The sequence below is a fragment of the Ictalurus furcatus genome, chromosome 4, assembly GCF_023375685.1.
Source record: "Ictalurus furcatus strain D&B chromosome 4, Billie_1.0, whole genome shotgun sequence".
In the NCBI taxonomy this organism is placed as follows: Eukaryota; Metazoa; Chordata; class Actinopteri; order Siluriformes; family Ictaluridae; genus Ictalurus; species Ictalurus furcatus.
In genome coordinates this window covers 3,408,850-3,429,421 of record NC_071258.1, presented here as the reverse complement: position 1 = coordinate 3,429,421, position 20,572 = coordinate 3,408,850, and the positions used below count along the sequence as shown (strand labels likewise).

The 20,572-nt window shown below is 41.9% G+C and overlaps 1 protein-coding gene across 1 annotated transcript in view; it reads right to left on the bottom strand.

Moving 5' to 3' along the window:
• Positions 1-1,110: 1,110 nt before the first annotated feature.
• Positions 1,111-20,572, bottom strand: part of zfhx3a (zinc finger homeobox 3a) — a 32,117-nt gene continuing 12,655 nt past the window's right edge. Inside the window, exons 3-10 of the mRNA XM_053623873.1 lie at positions 20,119-20,546; positions 17,631-17,859; positions 13,187-13,276; positions 12,898-13,028; positions 12,532-12,732; positions 9,363-9,474; positions 3,311-8,668; positions 1,111-3,153 (exon numbers count right to left, since the gene is read on the bottom strand). Coding sequence (XP_053479848.1) covers positions 1,823-3,153; positions 3,311-8,668; positions 9,363-9,474; positions 12,532-12,732; positions 12,898-13,028; positions 13,187-13,276; positions 17,631-17,859; positions 20,119-20,546 — 7,880 coding nt within the window. The 3' untranslated portion in view covers positions 1,111-1,822. The remainder of the gene's footprint in view (positions 3,154-3,310; positions 8,669-9,362; positions 9,475-12,531; positions 12,733-12,897; positions 13,029-13,186; positions 13,277-17,630; positions 17,860-20,118; positions 20,547-20,572) is intronic.

Genomic DNA, 20,572 nt, shown 5'->3' with positions numbered 1-20,572 from the left:
GGCTCTGGCTACCGTCTGTAGTCATTAAAGCTTCAGCAAAAAAGCGAAATCAAGCATGCATCTTAGTGTCAATACAAAACTACATTAGCAGCACACTGTGTTTCGTCAAAAATAAACCCCAGTACATTTAGTAGAACAGACAAACAAACAAACAAAAGCATAAACAAACAGACAAAAATGACAGGCCAGTCACGGAGATATAAAAGTGAACTATCTCCATCTATTTTACAAACTGCAATGGCTGAACTACGGTTCTGTCCCATACCCTCAGCAAAGAGGCTTCGGGGTTTTTGGTTTTTACGGTTTGTTTTATATACGAGGTCACAAATGTTCTAAGTTTAAACAGTTTTCTCCTAGCTGGCTCCATCATCTAAAAAGGTTTCCATTCCTTAAAAACAGTAATATTTTTTTTTTCTCAAATATAGTTTTCCCCCATCCTTTGTATGCACCAATGGTACTTAATCTTTGGATTTTCCATTAAAGCAATACTGTGAGTTATTGTATTCATCAGTTACATTATTGTTGTTGTCACAATATATGGCAAGTGCAGAAACATTCAGGAAAAAAAAAAAATACATTGTTCAAGAGGAGTAAGAAACTACATTTGAAAGTGAAAAAGAGGGCGGTACAGTAAAGAGGGTAAAAAAGTTTAAGTGCACAAATTAAAGAAGAAGAAGTTTAAAAGACAACCAAACGAAGAACATTTCGTAAATCTGCATCGACGGAAATTCATTTACAGATATGGTCGTTTCACTTGGCTCAGTGCAGGAGGGAAGGTTGTACAGTAACAATGTTGAACTACATTAGAGGGGGTCAAATGTAAATTTTTTTAACATTGGCATGGCTGGAAGCAACCTCAAGTGTCTTTGACTGGGAAGGTACAAAAATTAAATATACAAGTCATTTCTTTTAAATCTACCATACACTTAAGTCATTGAATTCAACAATCTACGCAACACCAAAATGTCAATACATGTTTCTATCATTAACACAATGTTTTTTCAACACCCCCCCCACCCCCAACCCCCATAAAAATCTATCCTTTTGCTCACAAAGTCTGCATTACTCTTTGTGTCTGGACAAACATGTGTCCGATATAAAAAAAAAGAAAAGAAAAAACATAAGATTCAGTGACAATGCAAACCAGGTTGTGACATTTCCAATACTAACAATTTCTCCCCCCCCCCCCCTCGGGAATTCTTTTTTCCTTTCTGTTGGTATGCATCAGAACGACTTTTTTTTCCCCAAGACACCAATGTTCAGTAGCAGAAAATGAATACATGTTGACCTGAGAGTAGACAACATTAAAATACATTACATTAGTTTAGTGAGCAGATATTACATTATTATAACACGTACATGGTGGGGGGGGAAAAAAAACCTCATTTTTGTGTAAGTGTATTTAAAACAAAGAACAAACAGACTTTTGGTTAGTTAGTCATTAGGTAATTATAAAACCATCTTAGGTTCTACTCCGGTCCTTAGCTGTGCACACTTCAGTTTCCAAACAGTGTTTACGTATTCTCAAGTTTAAACTGACCAGCATATTGACGTGAGAAAACATTCTACTGACACTTTTTTGGTTACAAGCATTGGAAACATAAGGTATATCCTACAGGATCCAGTCCGTTTAAAAGTCTTTCAAACTATCACCAGGTTCTTGTTTCATGTTTTCTCCAGTTATCTTCTATCACTGTATGTTTTCCTTTCCAGTCATCCTCTTTTTTTTTTTTTTTTTACCAACACAATAAGTCTGTGGCAAGGCAGATAAAATTACAGCTATAACTGTAATAGTCTGCATGTAGCCTTTGGCTGCAGGATACTATGTGGACGACTTCTCCTCTGCTGCTCCATCATTGGTGGAACTCCCACTAACAGAGTCTGTTGGTTTTAAAATAATTACATTGCCATTCAGGCTTGAGGTAACAGTTGAGTGTAAGGAAACTTGTACTGAAGGAGAAGCTGGGGTACAACTGGATTGTGCTGCCCCAGATAAAGCTGTAGAAGTTGATGGAGTTTGGGAAAGCTGATCTGTTGGTCTGGATAGGCAGGAGATGGCAGAAGGACTATCTGAAGCAGACTGCTTGGGCAGAGATTTTGAAGGGGATTTTGGGTTGCTGGGAGGGTTTGGCTGCGAGGTAGATGAGGGACTAACATGAGGTAAGAGGCGAGAGGCATGCTCTTTGGCATTCAGGTGCTCCACTGCTCTCTGTCTGTGCTGACGGTACTCCAGATGCTGGATGAGCTCTTCATTCCCATTGAGAGAGATCTCACAGGCAAGGCAGTCGTATAGACAAACATCCTTACCTCCTTCTCTAGATGCCCCTTTGGACACAATACATTGGGTGATTAGAAAGCCATCATCCAGTTGCTTAGTGGTGCCAGAGGAGAAGGAAGAGGAACCTTCTCCATCTGAGCTGGCTTGCTTCTCTTCTGGTTTGGATAAGTTCAAGACAAGGTCTTTGTTATATGCCATGTCCTGAGAGTATGTTGTAGCAGAGATTTGGCTAGCTTTTGGTTTTTGGGATTGCTGCAATAGTTGTTTTTTTTGGAGCTGTAGCCTATGGTGCATTAGTGCACCCTGCAAATTGTGCTGATATTGTTGGAGAATGGAGCCCGGGGACAAACCCATTAAAGCCTGTGGCAGGACTGGGCTATATTGAAACATGCTGTCCATACCAAACATGGGCTGCAGAAAGCTTCCAGTGAGAGCTGCGGGAATCTGTGGAGAGAACATTGGAGGGAATCCTGGCATAAGACAGGGCAGGAGGGGATTCGAGAGCAAGGGAGTCTGATCTGTGTTCCCTGCTGCTTGCAGAGTCTGGAGCTGACCCAGATCAACGTTGTAGTCCTTGACAGGTTTTGGTGTAGATGCAGCTGGTGTTAAAGATTCTTGTTTTTCCTTACTGATAGAATAGTTTGAATGAGTAGCACTGTCAGCGGAAGCCCTTTCAAGCTTTTCCAAGGGATTCATGCCATTTTCAGAGTTGCTCTCTTTGGACAACTGGAGCTGCAATTCTGACTCTATAGGCTTTGGGGGTGAGACAGAATTGTTTGTGCTGACTGGGGTTTTGTCATTGGCCACTGACATGGATGAAGAAGACGACGTGTTAGGCTTGCTGATCGGCCCGTTTGAGGCGGGATCAATGGGATCTATACGTAAAAGTCATAAAAATAACATATGTTTAGAACCAGTGCAGAAGAAACCACAATGCAGAAAAATACATTATATTTTAAAGTCATGCTTTGTTACATTTAACAATAAAATTTTAATTCTATAAAAGAGAAGTATTTTATTGAAATACAATACCTGGTTTTGTTGAAGAAGAGCTTGATAATGACTTGCTGCCAGTCCCTGGTAAACCAGTAGTCAGTAGGTTTGAATACTGAGGGGTAGTATGACTGGAGGTTGCTGAACTCTCTGTGGACTGTGTTTGGACAACTGCCATGATCTCGTTTGCCTTTTTTAGATTACTCATCTCTGGTTCAGTCATCAGATGAGGAACACTTGCAAAATCTTCAACTTCCCTGTCTCTGTCTATTTGTCCACCTAGGGCTTCTTTTACTTTTGCAAGATGCTGCTGGGAGAAGACGTGGTCCCGCACAGACAGACAGCCACTATACTTAACACAGCACAGAGTACATTCTGTTTTGGGCCTTTCGTTGCGTGTACTCTCTGTGCCAAATTGCTTGGCAAGGCTGAGCTTGGCTTTTTTCTCCTTGGCACGTGCATTCTGAAACCACACCTGTACTACCCTCTTGGGAAGCCCGATGTCATTTCCCAAGGCTTCACACTCCAACATGGTAGGGGTTTTGTAGTCACTGAAGCAAGCTTTGAGCACTTTGACTTGCAAGTTGCTTAGCTGAGTGCGATAGCGTCTTTGACCAGGCCTATCACTGTCTATGCTTTGACTGTTGGAACCTCCAGGAGAGGGGGAGGCAGGGTCAGCTAAGCTTGAGGTCTCACTATAATCCAAGACCAAATCATTTTCATAATCCTTTGCATTGAAACTCATTGCAGGGCTAACCAGCCCTGAGGATATCTTGTCTTCATTTTCTGAAGAAGCCTCTCTCTCAGAACTACAGGACAAGTGATCAATGCTATTCTGTTTTCCCTCAGAGTAATTTTCTTCATCAGTAATGGTTCCATTAGGGACTATGTTCATGGAAGTACCTTTATGGTTATCTAAGTTGCCACATTCAAAAGACTGTTGGACTGAGGTGGATGACCCTTCTAAGTCCTTCACTCCTCCGCTTACTAGGGGCTTTGGACTAGGATCCCGATGGTGTGAGGACAGATCCATGCTTTTACAAGTTGGAGAGTCTGGACCATTCAGCCCATCACTTGTGTTTGGCATCTGTGAAGAGTTAGAAAAATTGAACAAATCCATTTTCATCTGAGAGCCTTCCTGGTCTTGGGTCATACTAGCTATTGCCATGCTGAATCCTGCATTCTTTGCCTCATGCCAGTGCCGTGAACGTATATGAGCATCGAGGGCAGTTTGTGCCTTAAACAGTGCGCGACAGAATGGGCAGCGTCGATGGGCTTGAGCTGGACCCAGACCACGAAATTGGCCTTTTCTTTCACGAGCTCGAGTGTTCTGGAACCACACTTGAACCACTCTTTTCTTGAGACCCACCTCCTGGGAAATGTGGTCAAGCATTTGCCGTGTTGGATTGGAATCCAAGAGGTATTTCTGGTACAATATCTCCAGTTGCTCTGGGGTAATGGTGGTCCTCATTCGCTTGTCCCGCTGGGAATCATCCCCGCTGTGCTCCCAGTCATTTTCCAGAGCACTAGATCCTGATTTGGGCTCAAGCCTCCTCTTCAAGGAGTTTATAGTTGAGTCTGGAATGGTTGCAGTTGTAGGTGAATTGAGTGAGATCTGTGGAAAAGCTCCAGAAAGTACCTGCCTTGCCACCAGAGGATTGGTTGAGTCAAAAAGCATAAGGGGGATATCCATCGTGCGGTCCAGGAACTGTGGAGGAACAAAATGATTTTGAGCAACAAGGAAGTGCATCTGCTGATGTTCTTGCCAGTGATCAAAAGATGGGAAGCTCAATTTGCAATGAATGCAATGGTAAGGCGACATCTGCTGTGCTTGATTTAGGTGTTGTTGCTTAGTAGAAGGACTTGCTGAACTCATTTGAGAACTCTGAGATGGAACCGGGCTTGTCTGGGTCATAGATGAGTTAGTCTGTTGGTGTTGATGCAGAGGGGATTGGGAACTCATTTTAGAGCATGACTGTATATTCTCGTCATTAGGACGCTTTGTCTGTTTATATGCTGCTTCGAGCTTTGAATTTTCAAGACAATGTTCAGGGCCACAAGAAGCTTCTGTTACCAGTTTAAGATCCTCAGTCTGGGAAACAGAGACAGTGTCAGGGTCTGACTGCTCTTGGTCATTAGGCTTTCCATCTGTGCTTAGCTCAGTACAGTTTGAGAGGCTAGAACTGGAGGGTGGTGGATTGAAACCTGAGGTGTCATGCGGACTGTAAGGTTTAGGATCCGATAAAAGCTCGTTTTGATGACAGGATACGTCATCACTGTCATCTTTAAAGCACACTTTCTTCTGATGACTGATTAGATCGAAAATGCGTTGAAACACCATGTTGCATTTCTTGCACTCATAGCTGCTGCTGGCAGTACGAATATACCGGTCATTAGAAAACTCTCTGCAATCGCTCTCTTTTCCTCCGTCTCCTTGGTTCTCATAGCTTTTCCTGGCTTTCTGACGGGCATTTTGAAACCACACCACAATGACACGAGTAGGAAGGTTGAGTAGGTTTGAGAGTTGCTCAAATTCATCATCTTTAGGGTAAGCATTTGCATCAAAAAAATCTTGAAGGACCCTTAGCTGGTAGTCATTAAACCTGGTCCTTGAGGACCTCCTTCCTCCTGAAAACTCTTGTCTTGGAAGTTCAGGAGAGGCTGGCCTGGAATCCACTTTGACATCTTCTAATGTTGTTATGGGTGGGTTATTGAAGTTATATGGGGAGTCCTTATTGCGTTGGCGCTCCTTGAACAGCGTGTTTCTGAACCAGTGCTTTATAACTTTATTTGGCAAGCCAGATTTGTTGGCCATCTCTTCGATTTGGTCTTCATTTGGGGAGTTATTGATGTCAAAGTACTGCCGCAGAACTCTTAATTGATCATCGGTGATCCTGGTTCGAGGTCTTTTACCCTGCTGTTGCAACATAGCAGGAGTTAACTGCTGCTGATAAAGCTGGGCTAAGTCAGATGTGAGACCAGCCTCGACTGGTGGAAGATGTACAGGTAGTTGAGGGGGCAGAGCTGGAAGGGGAATGGAGTGCATGAGGAGTGGAGGGAAAAGTGGCAAGTCAATGGGTAAGGGGATTGGCGCTAATGGGACTTGGGGATTCGAGACAGTAGGGGGAGTAACTGTAGTTGTGGAGGCAGGAATGCATGACACAGGTTTCTGTTGAGTTGGATCGGTTGGAGGGAGTGCAGGTGAAGCAGGGGAAGGCAAAGATGGAGAAACATCAGGAGTTGAAGGAGTAAAAGGAAAAAGCTTGTCATATTGTTCTCTGTAGTCTTTGGCAAATTTCTCTACTGACTGTATTGGCAAAACAGATTGGTGAACATGCTCTTTATGGCTCTTTAGAATCAATGCATTTGAAAAAAGCTTCCCACAGGATTCACACTCAAGTTTCCCGACAGAGTCTGAATTATGCACCTCTTTGGTGTTGAACGTTGTCTGTCCATTTGGCACAACCTCAGTCGGAGATCTCTGATACTGCTGCTTATTTTCATTAAATTGCATGACTAACTCAAACCCTATGTTCTCCAGCAAAGCTTTTGAAACATTTCCAGGTGCATCATGAGCTACCCTTGGTGGAATAAAATCCGTGAAAAATTCTCCACTGTCCTCATCCTCAACCTCATCTTCAACCTCATCTTGTGCTTTAAAGTCATCAATATTATTGTTTGAGGTGGGTTTATGCAACTCCTTTGTTTCTTTATTACTGTTTCCATCTATGCCTTTGTGAATTTGAGAATCAGAAGTCAGTAGCTGTCCACTAGCTTGTTGAGGAACAGGAACATTGTCCTCAGGAGTCAGACTCACAGACTGGTGGGAAGTGCTAGCTGCAACTCCGTTCAGAGGCTGTTTACATGAAGAGATAAGGCTACCCTGCTGGGATGGCTCAGAACAATTTTCAGGTGCTACAGGCTTTGTTTTGCTGAGGTTTAACTCTGAGCCTTTTAGGTTTAGCTCAGGGCTAATCTGAAACTCCCCTCCTGGGATGAGAAATGGAAGCAGCAGCTGCTGTTGCTGCTGCAGTGGAAGGAGAGTATCTGTTGTGATGGGGAAGTGGTGAAGAAGTGCTGGATTGAACAAATGGGACTGAAGAAGAGCTGCTTTCTTTTGTAGCTCCTGCTGGATCTGTGCTTGAGCCTGTGCTAACTGTTGCTGCTGTAATTGCTGCTGTTGTTGTAGTAATTTATGTTGATTTGTTGTTGACGTGACATCTACCACTGGTTTCTTTTTACTCTCCTCAGAATGTGACGAAATGCTGATAGTTGATACAAGACCATGTTCATTGCTTTGTTGGTGCTTTAACTGAGTCTGGTCAAGAGCTGCTGAAGTAGTAGAACTTGTGTTGTTCATAGCATTTGTAGGCTTCAAAACTGTAGGGGAGCTGGCTGTTGCGTTATCCGAAACTACTTTACGAAGCAAAGGGTTAACAGAAGTCGAGCTAGCTGCAGAGGAATCAAGTTTGGCTGCACGGGCTTTGGTTTGGTGTAGTACAGATCGCATGTGAATCTCTAAGGTGGAGCTCTGGCTGTACGCTACATTACAAATGCTACATTTGAAGGGTTTGTGGTCAGCACTGCTGCTGACAGACTCTGGCAAGGCAGCCGAAGAATCCTGCACCGAACGCTTCACTTTGTGCAGGTGTGACACGGAGTTATAGTGCACCAAGAGAATGTTCTTTTGTGTGAAAGATTCCTTGCACACGGTGCATTTGAAAGGTCTTGATGGATCCAGGAATTTCTCTGTAGAGAGGTTTGGCCCTTTTCTCTGAGGCACAACTGAAGGCTTTGGATTGAGTTCAGCGTCTTCTCGAGCTAAACTCAATACACTCTCAGGTGGGCTTATTTTCTCATCCAGGTCACTTTCTTCATCTTCTTTCACCTTTTCCTCCTCAAAGGTTCCCTGCTCTTCATCAAGTCCTTGGTCTTCAGAGGCTAAGAGGTCTTCGGTCATCAACAGACTGCCACAGAGTTGCTGCAGCTGGATCTCACTTAGCTCAAGATGACTAGTCTCTAAGTGCTTCTGCAGGGCCTGTATTGTTCGAAAGCTGCGTTGGCAAAGGCAGCACATAGTGGCAGCCCTGATGGCATGGTATTGAGAATGCTGTTGCAACTTTTCAGCAGTTTTAAAGGCAAGGCTACACTGACTGCACCGGTATTTGTAGACATGGCGATCAGAAACTGGCATTTGAAGTCTCTGGCTGTGGAAGTGGTTGACGTGCGTTTGGAGGGCACTAGATGATGTCAGGACTTTGTTACAGCCTTTCAGCCAGCAAGGGAAAGCAGCAGTGTTTTCCTTTGTGGATTCGGCATCTTCTAAGGGCTGCTTTAGTGCTTTTGCCATCTCTGGTCGACATGTGGTCACTCTCTCTTCTTCGTCTTCACCTTGTTCTAATAAACAAATTTTTTTTTTTAAACCTTTAAAAAGTGTAAACTTTTATCTTAGAATAAGCACATTGAGAGCAGATCTGGCTCCGTTAAATTTTACCATTATATTGTTGATGGTCGAACGAATTCTCAAGTTTAGAGACACATTTTGTCTAAACAAATTCCTCAAACTCACTTGCACTTTCGTTTCATGCTTAAGTCCGATTTTTTTTTTTAGCATGTTATAAGAAATAACATTGTATACACTTACAGACTCAAATGTTTTCAATTATGCCCAACTGCGAACATTTAAGGATAAAAATATTAATTGCAGGAACTGGACACAACAGCGTGCATGTGCTGTTCAATATCTTTTTGCTGTTAAATGGTCTGCACTTATATAGCGCTTTTATCCAAAGCGCTTTATACTGTGTCTCATTCACCCATTCACACACACACCAATGGTAGCAGAGCTGCCATGCAAGGCGCTAACTTGCCATCGGGAGCAACTTGGGGTTCAGTGTCTTGCCCAAGGACACTTCGGTATGTGGAGTCACGCGGGCCGGGAATCGAACCACCAACCCTACGATTAATGGACAACCCGCTCTACCACCTGAGCCACAGCCGCCCCATAAATTCCTGTTAAATTGCTGTTAAATTACACCGCACTCTCATAGTGAGACTTAATTACCAAAGTTGAGACTGGACTCCTACTTACCAGTATCAGGTCTTTTTATTCCATTGCAGCTGGAATCTGCCTTTGTCTGCTGGGTATTAGAGTCTGGCACTGGTAGAAACATCTTCTCAGGCAGCACATCTGAAGCAATCACCTGAAAAAGATGGAGGAGGGAAAAAAAAAAAAAGGAGTAAATGCTTGCCAGGCATTAAAGTCATTTCAGCGTTACCTGTGATTTATACCATGTAATTATGCGATTACTTCTTCAGGACCAGGCGAACATCTATCCATTAAGACTGCACTGTGCACGATCACTTAATAATGTAATATAACGTTCAATACTATTTTTTTAAGCATCTGCTAAAGACTGGCGCCAGCTGGACCTTATCTACCGAGCAGTGTGGTACAGTAACAAAAACGTGATTATTATTTTCATCACCCATAGAATAAGAATTGCTTACTCTGCTTCGCCTGGGTACCAAGAGTACCAAGCAAAGACATAACAATACTACTGAAAACTGCTGTGCCATGTTCTCTGCAAGAAATCCATTTCGCTAAGCTATGCAGTATCATCTTAGACTTATTAGTATGTCAGAATACCACACTACAATGTTTACTTCATGTAGTCGTTCGCTACTGGGAATGATAGAATATGATTTGGGATGTACCCCAGGTAGAATCATAGATAGCTCTTCTACCTAAAACCAATCTTTAGCCATTGTGTCTGACAACCTTCTCATTATGTTGACTACAACAGACAATCTGGAAAGTTCTGCTTGGTCTGCTGCGTACGTCTCTTTTATTATTTAATTAAATGCTGGGTCTCTTAGCAACTTTATCATACGTGACAAGTCTCAAATGCACAGAACATGTTGCTTACTGATTAGAATTACACCAAACAACTATCTATTTTTGGCTAACCATACTAGTTAGATTTTTTTTGGGGGGGGTGACTAAGCTATAACAGTAAACTATATAAGTTACAACAGCATGATAAATAATGGCAATGCAAGAGATTTTAAATGCAAGAGTCGTTCTCGAAAATAAAGGAGTAGAGGATTTGATCTTTTTGTTTCCTTTTCCTTTGTGTATACAAGAGCATTCTTGTACAAAAAGTGTAGTAATCATTTTCCCCTTTAATTTGCACCCCTGGCTTGTGTGTTTTTAATGTTTTCATACCGTGAAAACATAAAAATGAATGGTTAACGGACAAAGTACAGTACCACTGAACTAGTTTCATGCCGTATTGCACGGTCAGGTGGACAAAATGTTATAGTGGTACACAAAGGTGCTAACAGAACTGTTCTTTTTTTTTTTTTTTAATGATTGGAGAAAATCTGGCCTTGGAACAATTACGAGTGGAACACAGCATACACTGTAATGATAACACAGTTGTTTTTACAGTCATAACTGTCACTATTCTAGTCTCTCAAGTTAGTTGAAATTGAACTCTAACCCCTATTTTGTTGGCTCCCATTTGGACCAGTTCTTGTTTTTTAATGCGCTGTGAAAAAAAAACCCTCAATTAGACATCACAACAGAACTGTGGTCACGAGAGTAACACTTAACAGAGTTCAGAGGTTAAGTGTAATAGGACGCCCTTCCTAGTATATAACAATGTCTTTAGACATCTCCCTTCCAAATAGGCCTATCATTTACCCCCTCGGCTTTAAAATGTGGAAATCGATGCATCTGGGAGGCAGAGGGAAATTCAGGCCTGAGAGCTAGAGAGGCACACAACAAAACAAAATGGCTGCCATTATCATCATAAAGCCCACCATTTGAGGAGGATGCTTCATTAGAGGATAGAAGCCAAGCACAGAGACCTTCTCAAGGTCACATTTAATTTAAAGCACATAATTGGGAAGCACAGTTTGTAACAAGAACCACCTAGCACTGGATAAGGACTAATGAAGCTCAATTATTTTCATTACCCTATCTCAGTGGAGGAGGAGAGAGTTGGGGGGGGGGGGGAATGAAAGATGGATATACAATGCAGACAGACCAGATCAAAACCAAAAGGTTAGGTAGTTTTTAAATATGTTGAGTGTATTTCATTAAACAAGTGCTATTATAAATATGAATGTACTCTAAAAAAATTAAATATGAGGTGTCTGTTTATGTACTTTTGCCATATGTAGCTCACATCCTGTCATTAGACATACATTATTTGTGTTTGGTTTCCTTCTGTAAAAGTTGTACCAAGATTATTGGCATGCTTCTCTTAAGGGGAGGCTATTAAAGGGGAGAGAATTATTATTTAAACATGAATCTCTCTCTCTTATTTTTTTTATTTTTATTTTTTAAACACACTAAAGTGGACAACCATCAAGAGTTTTGTATTGTGTCTATGCCTTTCTGATCAGAACATACTTCTTATTGCACATGGGTCATGAAAATACTGTCGAAACTGTCTTAATACAACCTAAAACCCAGTTTGTCACGATCTGGTTCCCCCTGCTGTGCATCATGGTTGTCATAGTGACAGAACCATTTGCTTATACTTCCCGTTCCAGTCTCCACCTCTGTGTGTTTTATTGGTTAAATTCTCACTGCAGCTTTGCCCCGTTTGCCCCAATTAGAGCGTCTACTTTTACCCGTTTTCTTTATAGTTTTGCCCTCATTTCTCTTTACCTGTTTTGTTCTTTGTCATTTTTTCCCCTCATAGAAAAAAGAGAAAGCTGAGAACAAAATCTGGAATTCACGCCCTCTGACCCTTCGTATCATAACATCCATCTCAGAGCTCAAATCCCAGCTTAAAACGTGTCTGTTTTCTCAGTGTTGTGTGTCCTAATGTGTTGCTAGGCATCTTTCTCAGTGACTGTACTATCTGTACTGCGTTTTTCACTTTCTGTGTCTGATTGTTCATTGTTTTAAATATTTTGTGTTGGTCCATGATTGTTCATTCAGTGTTTATGCATCATTCTATTGCTATTGTAAAGCGTCCTTGAGCTCTGGAAAGGCGCTATATAAATGAAACATTATTATTAAACATATTATTATTGAGATCTGTATAATAACCTGTTTACATACTGGGTGTGAAACAAAGAGGGCTTCCTTTGCCTCATATTTGTGACCCATTTACGCAAACACCTGCACGAAAAAGCCCGAGTTTAACTGGTTACACAGAAGCAGGTCATCATCTGTTAATGTGATATTTTCGTGGCGCATGCTGGCTGTATCTGCCCGTGGCGCCGTCACCGTGTCTCACCGCGTTAATGAGTTTCTGCGTGCAGTCTGCGGTGACACTGTGCAGGTGTGTGAGGTGAGAGCGCATCAGAGCGACACTGCGCAGCGTGTCCTGGCACAGCGGGCAGCGAAGAGTGGGCTGCACAGCATGCTGGATCATTACATGACTCCTCAGACGGCCGAGATCGGTGTGACAAAATCGGCAGAATGGGCATTGACGGACCTGAGAGAGAGAGAAACGAGAGAAAAGGAAAGAAAAAGCAGAGACGTTCGATTCGGTGGAAAAAGGTGTTGTGAAACACTGATTCATAACAAAAAAAACAAAAAAACAAAAAAAAAAAAAAAAAAAAAAAAGCACATTTTCTATGGGGAGGAGGTCTAATCTAACCTGCTCTGTGGAGATCTCTTCCTGCGCCCGGGGGCGTTTTGCAGGTACGGTGTCATCCGTGTCTCCAGACGCAGGGCGCTTGGGACTGACAGACGGCTCATTCGGTTTCTTATCTCCATGCATGGGTGCTTCTAAGGAGGAAAAGAAAACACACACACATACTTTTGATATGAACCTCATCACATTCTCTGGAACCGGCTATGCACTATACTCAGCTTTCAAAAACATTTTGCGCTATCAGAGTTAGAAGGACGCAAGTAAGAAAAGCCACTCAGGAGTTCATTCTGACCCGTTTTCTCCCCCTCTTTGCTTGCGTGCTTGGTCTGGTCCGCCTGGTCAGAGGTAATCTCAGCGGGTGACTCCATCTCATTCACGTTTCCTTTATAATAAAAAAAAAAAAAAAAAAAAAGGGGGGGGGGGTTGAAAGGAAGAGAAAATGTTGACCACAATATAACTTCACAGTGTATTTTGTTACTTTACTCAGCATGAGTGTTTTTTTTTTAATTGTAAAAAATTATATATATATTTTAATAGGTCATCTTTTTTTGTTTTGTTCCCCAAAAGTATCTCAGACTTTCTTTGTCTTTGTGTTTTGGGGGTGTGAGATCACATTCTAACCTATAGGGGTCAGTCTACACTATCAGGGTGCTCACTAGCTTCAACACACACACACACACACACACACACACACACACACACACAGCAAATTATGTAGACAAGCGACTGCTTTGCAGGTGCCATTCTAAAGCAAAAGAGAAGAGATGAGAGATATAAAGAAAGATGAGGCAAAAGAAAAGCAGAAGCTCTGTTGCCATGATGTCAGCAGCTTCATCTGACCGAAGGGGGTTTAAAAGTCACAGGAGGGAGATAATGCTGCACGAGCTCACGAGGGTCACTCACTCAGAGTGCACTTCACTCCAAATTGGAAGAACTGTTAAATCGTTTGAAAATGGCACAACGGGCTTAGCAGCTTTTCAAAAAGAGCATACACGGATTGTTCACTACTGCGCCACTACATTTAGTTTTATTCTGCTTCCTTCACAACAGCTGAAAGACAAACCTTCACAAAAGAGGACAGAAAGATACTCTGTTGTTCTTTTTTGCAGTGTCTAAAAGAGGACAAGACACAGCGCCTCAGGACATGCACTTCACTCCCTTCACTCTGTCCTCCCCACAGCCCTCGCTCCCTCCCTCCCTCTGTCGTCCCCTTCTCGCCTGCTTTTGCTGGCTTTCTGCTTCTTTAGCGCAGTGATTGTTCATGGGCGTGGGGGAGGGGAGGGGAGGAGAGGAGAAGAGCTGATTTGGGTAGGTGTTTGAGGATTAGAGTCGGGCCAAAGCCAGAGGAGACAAAAAGCCATGAGGGCTGTCATAACAGACCAATCAAAGCGCGGCTGAGGGATCCGCTTGCAGTTCTCAGAGAGCCTGATTATGACAAAAGAGAAAGACCGACCGAGGGAGAGGCCAGCTGAACACCAATTATCCTGACAGCCGTGCTATTGATTTCCTATCAGACCTACACAGCCATAAACACAGGACACATAATCTGAAAGAGTCAAATCCGCTCTACTTATGAATGCTCCGCTGGACACGTCACACACTCGCTCTCGCTCGCAAATACGCCCGTTTTTCTGTTTTGTTTCTTGGCGGATTCTTTTAGTTGAACATTTTAACAAAGAACAATGACTGAAAGAGCAAGTGCATTCATGTGTAGTTAAAACGGGTGATAAGAAATGCACGATTAAGAGAAATACAAGTAAAAATGTGCCACAAAAAAAGGGCATATGTTGAATTTCTACAAAATGGGACGCACTCAAGAGAATTAGTCGTTAATAGCAGTTAATACGCGCCTGTTAAGACTGTATTTAATATCTATTCTCATAAAATACAAAGCAAGTCACAGTAATTTCTTTCAAAGTCGGTGATAATGATGTGCAGCTATCATCACTTAGCACAATGCATGTTTCATATTTCCACCATTTAGATCATTAGCAGAGAATTTGCAAAGCAATTTTCCTCCACTGAAAAAAAGAAGGGGAAAAAAAAAAAAAAGAAAAAAAAAAAACCCCAAAAACCCAGCAACAAGAGAGATCTAATTTCTCCGGCTATAAAAACAAACGTCCAGACTGATTAAACTTCTACAATCAAAGCCGTGCGGTTCTTTTGGCTTGTTTCCATTTCGCACAAAAGAAAGAAAGGAATCAAAGAGAAAACGAATCCGCATCGGGGCGGTGAGGTCAGCCTGGCCAATAATGAAGTGATAAAATGCACTCACACGTGCTAACAGACTCCATACGCACTGGCGGCACACACACCTCATCAGCACTTCCTGCTCGGCTCGGGGATCGGTATACAAATGCTCTGTGCCATTGATCCGTTATTGATTACAAATTAGGAAATGCCCTGGTGTTCTTACTGAGATCGATAGTGAGCCATTGAGGCACAGTGATCCACTCCAGCGCTGTTTATTCAGTCGCAGCGTCGCTAAGAGACTCAGCAAGGCCAGTCACTTATCACAGCTTTCACGTTACACACCCGAGTCAAACGGAAACGCAAGCCAAAGGTTTTGTGTCACCGCTTGCTGTGGGGGTTTTTTTTTCTCCATGCATTTTGATCAGGGAAAAAAAAAAATTCCGATGCTCTGGGAACATTTGTCAGATCCCTTTGAGGATTTGTTTGGCAAGAACTAAAGCTGCCATTAGGGCTTTTATTTGTTAATGGTTACTGCGTGTTGGCTTTTCAATTACTGGCATCACAGAAGGCTGTAATATGCAAATGAGACCTCGAACAAATCACTGAACAAATCACCATGTGGCGATTTTACCTCCCACGGCCATCTAACGTGACTATTATCGTGAAGGTTTCGATGAATCACACGCAGTATCCACGTGATCCGTCGCAGAACAAGCACTATTTTCTAGTCAAAAGAACATACATATTCTGATATACTGCAAAGCAAATATGATTGCTATATTGCACAAAAGTAATCCACAATCTGGTGCCATGAATATTGTTTTATCTTAAAAAAGTAACTTGTTCTATAGTCTCCTGTCTGTTCCCGGGACACGACAGGCTTCGGATTCCAGTGTGACCCTGACTAGAACAAAGTGCTTACTGATTTGGTGATACACTGCTGAATGATAGATTTATTCTCTTGTACCAAACCATTTTTAGGCATCTCTCTTGCATCTCAAGCGAACATTACAGGAAGTTTCTCCTTAAAGAACAAATCAAGAAATTAACCTAAGGACGCGCAAAATCGTACAAATCGAAACAAACCTCACCGTGTTCAATTCTACGTGTATTAGGCCATGAGTGACTCTCTCCTGTGCGCTTTCTCCTTCTTTTTCCCGGCAGAGATTAATTAGATAGCATTAATGAACTCATTGCTCATTAGTAGGTGAGGCCTTTATCGGCTGCATTGACTGGACACCGCCCCTGGTAAGGCCTCCTTCTGGGCAGTGAGGATGTAACAAGTCTGATTATTGGCAGATGAATTAACACGATCAATTCCTGCCATTCTCAACAAAAATCTCTCCCTCCCATTCACTCCCTCTTCCTCTCTCCTTCTGTCTGAATGCTGGGATTGAGCTTTCGTTTAAGCCATTAGCTGAACCGATTTGGGGTTTGAACCAAATGCTAATTGACTCTGCCACCCGCGCCTGTCAATTACCTCGCAGTAAATAACCACACGCTCTCTTGTTCTCTTTACGTCCGGCTTTGCGGTTTGTCTCCCAGCCCCTCCCCCTCCGCCGTTCTGCCATCTTTTACAGCAGCACCACAACACTGGGGACCAACCAGGGCTGGTCCATAGAGCTCCAATTTAAACATTTTGTATGGCAACAAAAAACATACTTTATGGAAATAAACAACACCTTTGAATTTAAATACTACAAACTACAGAAATATTTTACTGCATGACAGAATTTTGCTAATACTTCCTATGAATCCTACATTCATGATGCATTATAAATGCATTTATAACATCTTATACACCAGCATTATTAGTTTATAATATTTGACATTTCATTATAAGCTCACGTCAGGTCGATGTCAGGTCAAATATTCCTAAGACTAACTCTGGTACAGTACCTGTACTGCATTACAGCAGACACGCTTGGCTGTGGATTTGACAGGCACACAGACTGTCCATCTATGCAGTGTTATTTATGTGCCACTTAATTGCGAAAGCATAAAGTGAAAATTAACGTTTGACGACAAATTCCTCGGCTGTCTCTGTAGCTTTGTGCAACTACAGAAATTAGATTTTAAAATCAGTAGTTGCTGACAAATGCACCCTTTAGTGCAGATGAAAAATGTATAGATGCTTATGGATCATGAAAATTGGCATTAATTAGGGAAATATGTAATAGAACACTGAAAGAATATTTGGATAACCAGAATATTGGAACATTTCCACTTTTATATACTATGTATACATCATATATTGTATTTGGCAGACCCTCTTAGACAGAGCAACTAACAAAATGTGTAGTATAATAAATTGTTTTGTCTTTTAGCAAAGAATAAAAGACATCGCATGTCCCATGATCATCCTGAAACACCTCTCTTTTCAACCAAATATGCAAGATGTAATTAGCAATTTCCTGAATTCTTACTGAAAACAACACATTTTTCTGTTTCACAGACCCCTTGCCTAAATATTCGACACATATTTAACTTACAAGAAACTGAACTGAGGAATCGTTGCAAACCTCTACACGTCCCACTCTCACCAGTATCTTTAGCGTGATTCTTTCTGATCTCAAAGATGGCACCGAGCTCCTCCTCTTCATCCTGGAGGCCGTTCTGGATTCGCTGCAGTCGCAGGAGTCCCTCCCCTCTCTGGTGGCTCAACGAATTGGCATGCTGCACCAGACTGAGGCTGTTTTGGGTGGAGTAATCGCACAGCGCACAGTGCAGAGAGCCGCCGTCAGACACGGCTCCCTCAAACTGCTGCAGGTACTGCGCAAAAAAGAAAAGAAGAGAGATGTGCTAGTCAGGTGCTTGTGCGTTTTATTCATATTTTTACCAACAAGACAAACTGCATTAATAAAAAATAAAAAAAAACAGTTCACATTCAACTGCCGAATATTACTATATTTACTCTCTTTATATACTTGAATCATACAGTGAACCATCTACGCAGAGGCAGTGATGTATACAGGACATATAAACAAAGTTACTTGTTATACAGCTATAAACTGACTGTCTTTAAAAATAAATAAATAATAAAAAAAAAAACACACAAATCATAGTGTACAATCCTAGACTGTTCTTTTTTTTTATTTTTTTGCCAAAATGCCTTATTTCTGCTTAAAAACAGGACCTGAGGAGTGTTAATCTGCCAGCGTCCTACGTCCTAATTTGAGTGTAATGCATTAAAATGATAGGAAACCTACAAAAAAACAGCACCGCACGCAGCAAGAACAACAAATCTTACTTCACGTCGTGCATTTTACTTTAAAATAATTACCTCCCCATCAAGTTTTTTTTTTTTTTTACTTCCCAGAGCTCACTTTTAAATCATTCAAAAGCAGACCTCATGTGTATTGCAATTGAGAGGAAGATGAAATCCCATCAGGGTGTTCTGAACTACAGTAGCTAGTCATCTTACCAACAAGTAACCAACATATTTTGTTTCCCTACGTAAAATTAGCACTAATTTAGGTATGTAGAATCCAACAATCCAAACATAATAATGTCTTCTGTGGGCTGCGACAAACAGTAAGTTCTTTAAAACACAGTCTCACACACACACACACACACACACACACACACACACACACACACACACACACACCCCGAGCGCAAGACCGGTTTGCTTGCTTTACTACTAAATGCTAAACTCATTGGATATGTACTGGGCTAATGGGTCACATTAGCAAGAGGGAAAAAATAACACACCATCAATCTCCATTACTAAACAGACCACAGAAGCCTGAGGGCAAGATCGCAATTCCATCCTCAGCTTGCTTAGCCTGTCCCAGCAGTCCCATGAATGAGAAAGAAGGTCTTAACTTTACCTATAACAAGTTAATAAAAGGCAAAATTCCAGTTTACATGTTTAAAAAAAGATTAGATTGTAGAGCGTGTGGACGTGTGCAGGTTGGAGCTGGACGATAGGAGTAAGAAACACACGTAAGCACTGTCTGGTGTGCAGCCGCAGCTGACGGTTAACATATATTTGGCTTCCAAAGTGACGGACTACACTGCAGCGAAACCATAATCTACCAGTTAAATATGGACATGTGTTCATGTGATAGATTGATGTCAATCTGAGAACAACTTAGCAGTTGATAACTCTTGTTTCGGAGCACAAAAGCTGCAGCACTAAGTAAAAAAGGAAAAGAACCAATGGCGTGGCTGATGGTGTGATGCAGCCCAACGTGAACTTACCACTGTTCCCATCTCAAAATGGATAATTCTCCTATAACAGCATGTCCCAAAGAGTTTGTTTCGATTTGTCGACGATTAATTTAGTTAATTAAAGAACATGTGGCAATTCTAACTGTTTATCGTTCAATTTAACGTTGAGGAACGTCCACAATTTATCATCTGCTTTCGCTTATGTTATAGCAGCTACAAAGTTATTCCCTCACTAGCCCCTCCTTTTTCTCTCTTCAAGTTAATAAGACAAAAAAAAAAAATGCAGCTTATCATGTTAACAAGACACAGGAATGCACCAAGACCTCTGCTCTTGAAGACAGTCCTGTGTCCGTGGCAGAAAACCTAGTGAAAACTACTCCGTCCATAAATGTTTAATAAAAATCCCCTTAAGGAAAACCTCACCATATTTATCAACAATGAGATGTTTTCTTTCTTAAATAACAACCCTTTTTTTAATCACTTTATTATTAGTCTTAGATTACGTGGTCAAGAGTGGAGAAACAATCAGCAACTTTCTAGAACCAGTTAGCTTATCATGAAGCATTTACTTCCTGGAAGAAGAAAATTGCCAATCGAACTGTTCATCAGTAGAGTGTTTGAAAGAAGATTCAACCCTCAAGGGTTGTTTGGATGGTTAATGGTTCAAGCTTTCAAAATCCTAAACAAGGTTCTTCTTGAATACATTTGCAAAAGGTATTCTTTCTGTTGTAGGGTTCTACACATAACCTTTAAAGATTCCCCCAGAGCTGCAAGCCTAAAGAACCCTTTAAGGTGTTTGATTTTTTTTTTTTTTAAACTGTCATAGTTCAAAAGCACATTTTGAGAAGAATTTACCTTGTATAGTCTCAAGCTGGCCTTGTGTCTCGAGTTCATTGTGTGTAGTTTCAGCTTCTCCATGCTATTGGCCTCGTAACTGCATGCGTTGCACCTTAGTTGCACCTGGACACCAGCAGCAACACACCTGAGCATCCACTCCTCCTCTTCCTCTGGGTTTCCATGGCGTCTGCTGGCTTCTTGAAGGTGTGCTGCTAGCTGGTAGCGCTGCAGATGCTTGTCTGTTTGGCAATGCAACTGGAAGTTGGCCCTCAGAGGTGTGGCATAATGGCATAGCCGACAAAGGTGGGCGTCACCGGTTGTGCCTCTCCAATCAGCATCAGGAAGTGAGCGTTGCATGGCCAGGTGTTGACTAAGAGCAACCAAGCTGTCTGAGGAAAAATTACCACACAATGCACATTCAAAAAGTGCCTCTGGAGGGTCTTCATCTACTGGCTTCCGGGGAGCCTCCTGC